Consider the following 7,369-nt stretch of genomic DNA (forward strand, 5'->3'; position numbering starts at 1 on the left):
CTTCTTCTTCTTCTTCTTCTTCTTCTCCTTCTCCTTCTCCTTCTCCTTCTCCTTCTCCTTCTCCTTCTCCTTCTCCTTCTCCTTCTCCTCCTCCTTCTCCTCCTCCTCCTCCTCCTCCTCCTCTGAATAGGGTCTCTGGCACACAGTGATTAGAGTTTGTTGATGACTTAATTTTTTCCTCTTCAGTTTCTCAGTCAAGCATGAATAACCACCAACCATAACATATTGAGTGACTACTACATGGCTAGTCCTCATCTAGAATCTATGAGGGATACAAGAAATGAAGAAGGCTTCATTCTTGCCCTCATAGAACTTGAATACATGTTAGAAAGGCAAAACATGAAACTATCAGATGATAATAGAAAACATTCCACAGTTCTTGAGAAGGAGCATGAAGCTAACAGTTGAATAGGCTGGACTAGTTTGGGAGATAAGGAAACTGAGTGGCAATAAGGGACTAGACTCATATGGTGGTCTCTAGAGATGAAAGAACTGTATTTGGAAGATATTTTGAGAAAAGGATTAATAGCAAAATATGTCAGAATTGGAACAGAGCTTGTAGTGGCATCTAATTTGTATCTGAATAGTCATCCCCTCTTCACTATCTTCAACACATTGCCTCAGTTTTCTCATCTGTAAAATAAGCTGGAGAAGGAAATGGCAAACCACTCCAGTATCTGGTGGTCATGACCAGGTCTGGTCATCTACTATCTACTTGAAGGTTATCATTGATGGGGAACTCACTACTTCTTGTAATAACCCCTGCCCTCAAGAAGTCTACAGTCTACTAGAAAGTAAGATATTAAAAACTTGCCTATCATAATATTATACTTCCCTAAGTAAATAAGACAAAGCTTTTCTTTATGTTTTGCTCATATTCACACATGTATGCCCATACATGTACACATCACCCCCTTGCTGGGGCTCCTGCAGGAGTTAGAATGTATAACATAATAGCTGATCCACAAATTTTCTTGCTTTCTTATTATTTTTTTTAATATTTCTGATTCATCTCCCATCCACTTCGTAAAGGGGGAAACTTTAATTATATACTTTCTCAGTCTGCTTTTTTTTCTTGAAAAGAAGAACTCCTTCATTCATTTATTTGCTTTTAATTTAAGTATTTTTCCATGGTTACATGACTCATGTTCTTTCCCTTCCCTTTTCCCTCCTAGAGCTGACAAGCAATTCCTTTTAGTCTTACTTTCTAGCCTGACAAGGACTTATATTTGTAGTCTGTCCCTTCTCAGCAAAAATGAATCAGTAACAGCATGGTATCATGGAAAAACCAATGGACTGGGAATTTCTGAGACCTGAGTTTTTATTTTATTTCTTCTACTAACTACGTGTGTGGGGCAAGTCACTCCTTTCTAGGTGTCAGTTTTCTTGTTTGAAAAATGAGCCATTAAGGTAACTTTCCCTGATGTTCTATGAATATGCTGCCCTTCTTTCTACAATCACATTGGAAACTCTCTAAGGTCAAGGACTACGGGTCCTCCATTCCTTTTTTTCCCCCTTAGAGATGTATGAACTGAAGACAGATCTTCCAAATGATGGGGTCTGACGTATACTACAGATTCCAAGGAGCTGAGGAGTGAGTGCGATTCTAGGTATCAGGGGACAATGGGTACCACTGCACAAAGACAGGAAATGGATTGTCATATGTGAGAAAACAGCAAGAAGGCTGGTTTGGTTGGAAGAGGAGAGATGGACAATAAATCTGGACAGATGGAAAATTATTTTCTGTTCCTCTACTACAGGCTATGAGAATTGGTCAAATGATTCCCTTGGAATCTAAAGCCTGATTTTCATTAGGGGCCTCTCTAATTTCTTTTAGAGCTTCTATTGGAAGGGCCTGTGCTAGCTGGCAAGCCTTGTCTAGGGAGTTTTCCAATATTCAAACACCATTTCCTGGCACCAAGAAAACACTATGTACGATAATGAGGGTCTTGGCTTAGGCCCCGGGAATAGTCTGGAAATCTACTCAATAAAATACTCCATGCTTCCTACATCTTGCCAAGGTCCAAAGAATGTAGGCTACAGAGGGGATCCAAAATCCATTTCTTGAGCTGGAAGTGGAGGTTTTATGAGGTTTTAAGCCCAAGCAGGCAGGAATGAGAGGAATGAGAGGACAAGTTGCTTTGGAACAGAGCCTGTGTTTGTCACCTCCATTGTAATTTATATTTCAGCCTGGTCAGCTGTGTCAGGGGGCTGTTCTTCCCAGCTTGATACCCCTGATACTCTGGTGGGAAGGGCAGTCAGGTGTGTCTTGGAAATTTACTGAACACTACTAACCTTGCAGATATACCCTCCCCTCTATATCCTCACAAATTCTCCTTTTAAGATAGATGAGTTTAAAAAAAAAGAAAAAGAGAAAAAAAATAGAATAACCCAAGCAAGTTCTACCTTTAAAGAAAAAGCACAGAGAAATGGCATTATTACATTAGTACTAGACAGAACCCTGACTCTCACCTTATCCACCCCACTCATCTTTCAGTGGTGGAAACTGAGGCACGGAGAGGCAAAGCATTTCTCCCAAGGTCACATGGCCAATAGGGAGAGGAACCAATGCTCAAACCTTGCATTTCTGGATCTTTATTCTACTGATTTTTTAAAAATGCCACATAGTATGGCTTCCCCGGAGTTCAGGGCCCAAATTGTCTGGTAGAAAGAGAGCAATAGTTGTTAACTGCATTTTACAATTTAGCCTGGTATTCCAGGGTTGGGGTAGGTGTGAGGCCTGGGTTTATAGTAGAACAAAAATGGAGGAGCTGTGGCTTTATAGCTCTAGAAGAATGGAAATGACCTGCAACTTTCCCTCATTCTGACCCTGAGCTTGGGTGGGAGATACAGACCCCACTTTGAAATGACCATTTCCAACAATTAGTGGACACCCCAGAGACACAAGCCCCTTCTCATTGCCTACTCTGATCCTGCATCCCATCTCAGCAATTAGGGTTTTAGTTCACAAAACCCAATGCCATCTTGCATTTTGACATGTTTGGCTTCCCCAACTTGGTCACAGGTGTATGTGAATAATTTAGTCTTTGAGAGTAACAAACATGTCTTCTATTTCTTTGGCACCCCCAAATCTTCTCTACTAAAGTCTAGCTTGGGGTTGGGCATAGTAACTGTCTCTAGAACCAATTAATGAATTTAATCAGCATTGATAGTAGATAGCAGACTGTTGCTTTATACCAGTTTATAAGACTTTAATCATTTAATAAATTGACAAGCATTTTATTAAACATTATTTGCCAGGCACTGTGTTAAATACTAAGATAAAATGAAGTAGTCCCTCACCTCAAGGAGACTGTATTCTGGTAAGGGAAATAACTTACAGCTATTTATAATTGTGTTTTTTTATACTACATGTGTATATCTATCTATCTATCTATCTATCTATCTATCTATGTCTTTATATTATTTATAACAATATATTTTATTTCATATTATATCATTATATATTTTGTACATATATTATAGCTATAAAATTATTATATAATAAATAATTATGAGTGAATTTATAATATAATATAAATACTATCATATTAAATATATTTACATATAAATATACAACCTGTACACATACCTGTCTACATTCATATATACATGTAGATGTATAGTATATGCATATGCAATCTACATGTACATATGTACTGTGCTATATACAGTGTGCATACAAACATGCATGTAAATAGAGATGGGCATATCTGTTGCAATCTATGTATACATGCATATACATGCACAGGTATATGTTATATGTATGCTTATATGTGAACATAAATAATAAAAATAAAAGGTAATCTTGGTGGGGAAGCACAAGCAGTGAGGGCGAACAGAAAAGACCTCATTTGAAGGTCATGGATGAGTTGAGCTTTGAAGGACACCAGAGGTTCTGAGAGTTTCTAAGCTGACATTCCAAGCCCAGGGGACAACCTGTTTAAACTGCACCATGACAGGAAATGGGCTGTCATGCATGGGGATCAGCAAGAAGGCCAGTTTGGTTGAAAGGGCAGGTTTGAGTAAGGTTATGATGTGTTGTATTGAGGCGTCAAGGAACCCCAAATAATCTCGGGGAGACTCACCAGAGGCACTTCGATCTCAGACCAGGTGATGTTGGGCACTGAGGTGATGGGCTGTACCAGGGTGGTGGGGAAGAAGAGGTTGTAGTGGCCCGTGGCTGCCATGTATAGTGACACAGCAATGTTGAATGGGAGCGTGAAGACAGGAAGGTCCCATTTGCTGAAGATGGAACTTAAGGCACTGGAAAGGAGTGGGCTGAAAAAAACAACAAAACAGTGACTTCATGAATTATCAAGGTCACTTACAAACTCAAGATGGCTCATATTTCCTAAATGTTTTAAAGTTTGTTTTCTTCACAAGAATTATATACAATTCAATTATTATCCTTATTTTACAGATAAAGAAACTGAGGCTCAGAGTGGGTAAATCATTTGCCCACAGACACAGCTATTCCATTTTAGAGCCAAGATTCAAACTTGGACCTCCTGGTCCAACTCAGTACTCTTAAATGCTATATTACATTGCCTCATCACCGAATGTGGTCCAGATAAACTCGCCCTTATCCCTGCCCTATCCTCTTCATGTCCTGGCTCAGTCTGCTTCGCTTTACTACTCTACCTGTTCATACCAGGAGTTCTTTATGTCAAAGTTATGAGTAAATATTCCAGTTATCTGAAATTTAGGCTTCTGCCACAACTTTAAAGAAATAATTATCTCAGATAGAAACCTTTTTTTTTTAACCAAAATTTATTTGTTATATTAATAATTAATTCTTTCTGTCTTTTCTCTCCCCTCTATTAGAAAAGGCATAATTTAACAGAAATGTTATATGAATATATAAAACTATGTCTTGCTTATTTCTATCTATCAGCTCTTTCTCTAGATATAGACATAAACAAGTCATTCTTTAAACAATATTTCTGTGGATGTCTATAATGTTCTCTTGGTTCTACTCCTTTTACTCTTCATAGCTTCATGCATGTCTTTTCATTTTTTAAAATAGCTTAGCTTCTGTCTAAGAATCAATAATAAGTATTACTTCCAAGTCAGAAGAGTGGTAATAGGTAGCCAGTGGAGGGTCAAACAGCTGAGAAGTGTCTGAGGTTTCCATTTTTTTTAAACCTGCTTGTCATTTCTTTTTTTCTTTCTTTCCTTTTTCTTTCACGTTTAAGTTTATTTCTTTAATTAATTACTTTAGAATATTTTTTTCATGCTTACATGATTCATGTTCTTTCCTTCTTCTCCTCCCACCTCCTCCTGTAGTTAACAAGCAATTCCACTGGGTTTTACATGTGTCATTGATCAAAACCTATTTCTAAATTATTAATATTTGCACTAGGGTGATCGCTTAGAGTCTACAACCCCAATCATATCCCCATCAACCCGTGTGATCACTGCTTGTCATTTCTTAAGGCACAGTGGTATCCCATCACAATCCTATGCCACAACTTGTTTACCCATTTGCTTAATCTTTTTTCTTAAACAGAAAATGTTGAGCATAATTTTCTTCATGGGAAACAAGAGCTCCTATGCTCTGACATAGTGCAGGACAGGAAATAAATAAGCACTTATTAAGTACCTACTATATGCCAAGCACTTGCTAAGTGCTTTGCAAATAGTATGTCATTTATTATTATTATTAATCATTTCTATAGTGCTTATACCAGGGATTATGCGAAGTGCTTGACAATTATTATCTCATTTGATCCTCACAACAATCTTGGCAAATAGGGGCTATTATTACATTTATTTTATAGATGAGGCTGTATTTGGTCCTTTTAACATCCCCATTTTATAGCTGAGGAAACTGAGGCAAATGGTTAGTGTTTGGGGCCAAATTTGTACTCAGGTCTTCTTGACTACAAGTCTGGCACTCTATCCATTGTACCATCTACCTGCCTCTACTGAAACCTTCCCCTGCTGCTTCATCAGAGAAGGGATGATCTTTTGGGGACTTAGCACCCAACATTGACTCTCATTTGTGTATGCCGAGGGTCTTTGGGTAGTCCTGAGGCATGAGTAGCAAATATAACAAAGAAACCGCAGCCTTTAGGTGTTATCATCTTAACTATCTATAGGATTTTTTTTTCCTTTTCCCCTGATCATCTTAGGAAATAAACCTAATAGTGGTATTGCTGGGTCAAAAGGCATATACAGTTTTCTAACTCTTTGGCCATAATTCCAGATTGTTCTCCTACTTACCTTTGTTTTCCACTAATGAAACTGCTTAACATCTGTCTAACCAGCTTGTTTCAGTGACTGGAATTTCACCAGTAAAATTCATTTCTTTGAATTAAAATTTCCCTCTCTAAGTATTCCCTTCTGAAATATTAGTCTCCATTAGTATGAATGAACTTATCATTTTTTTTTCTTTCCAAGCAGGAAGGAGAAGAGGCACCTTGAAAAACAGTGATACTTGAGGGAGAAAATGTGTTAAAAAGGTTTGAAGGAACCTAAAAAACAAACGCTGCCACCTCAATTCTGTATAGTGCCGGTCCTAATGGCATGGTTGCTTTTGGTCTATTTTCTTCACGTACAAACATTAAGATTTATATGGGTCTTTTTTCATACTCTTGGATGTGAAGGCCTTTAAGAAAATTCCCACAGAGATCAGTACTTTACCTATTTTCTTTCCTGGGCAGGATAAGAAAGCTTTTCAAGGCAAAGTAATTAACTCAGGATATTCAATGTTAAAACAGATTTTGGAGTGTTTCTGGGCAGTTATTAAATACTATTCAAGCCAGGTTAAACTAATTTGTTTTAAAAGCCTCACAAGATGGAAATAAAGGCGATTTCCTTTTTGGAGATGTGAAACATAAATTATTCTCCTTGGAACTGACTGGAAACAGGGACAATGTGCTGATAAAAGACACATTTACTAGATCTGGAGATACAGATTTTCTAGTTCCAGTTCTTCCCCTAAGTAGATATGTACTGTGGGTGAATGACTCCCCTTCTCTGGATTTAAGTCCTTATCTGTAAAATTACCTCCTTCAGACTTTGAATCACTGTTCAGATATCTGTTCCATGCCTTTGCCTCATATTCTGAATGTGTTTAATCCATTGAACTTCTTGGTTTGACCTTGGTAGGGATTCTGGCTATCCTTTTGGATCATGGCTTGACATGTGCCCTTTTCTCACTAGTGTGGGACCTAGAGAACATCTGAAGAAACTTTTGATCCCAATGATCTCTTATTCCATGGTTTTCCTCTTGCTTCTACCCAGATATAGGGAGCTCTCTATTGTCCTAGGGTAATAATTTCCATTAGTATATCAATCAACCAGATATTATATTATATTATATTATATTATATTATATTATATTATATTATATTATATTATA

The 7,369-nt window shown here is 37.6% G+C and overlaps 1 protein-coding gene across 3 annotated transcripts in view; it reads right to left on the reverse strand.

Annotated features, from left to right (window-relative positions):
* SLC14A2 (solute carrier family 14 member 2) overlaps window positions 1–7,369 on the reverse strand; it is an 80,519-nt gene that overhangs the window by 56,310 nt on the left and 16,840 nt on the right. For all 3 annotated transcript variants that reach the window (XM_044657837.1, XM_044657838.1, XM_044657839.1), the window contains one exon: window positions 4,089–4,281. In XM_044657837.1, coding sequence (XP_044513772.1) covers window positions 4,089–4,281 — 193 coding nt within the window. The remainder of the gene's footprint in view (window positions 1–4,088; window positions 4,282–7,369) is intronic.

The sequence above is a fragment of the Gracilinanus agilis genome, chromosome 1, assembly GCF_016433145.1.
Source record: "Gracilinanus agilis isolate LMUSP501 chromosome 1, AgileGrace, whole genome shotgun sequence".
Taxonomy (NCBI): Eukaryota; Metazoa; Chordata; class Mammalia; order Didelphimorphia; family Didelphidae; genus Gracilinanus; species Gracilinanus agilis.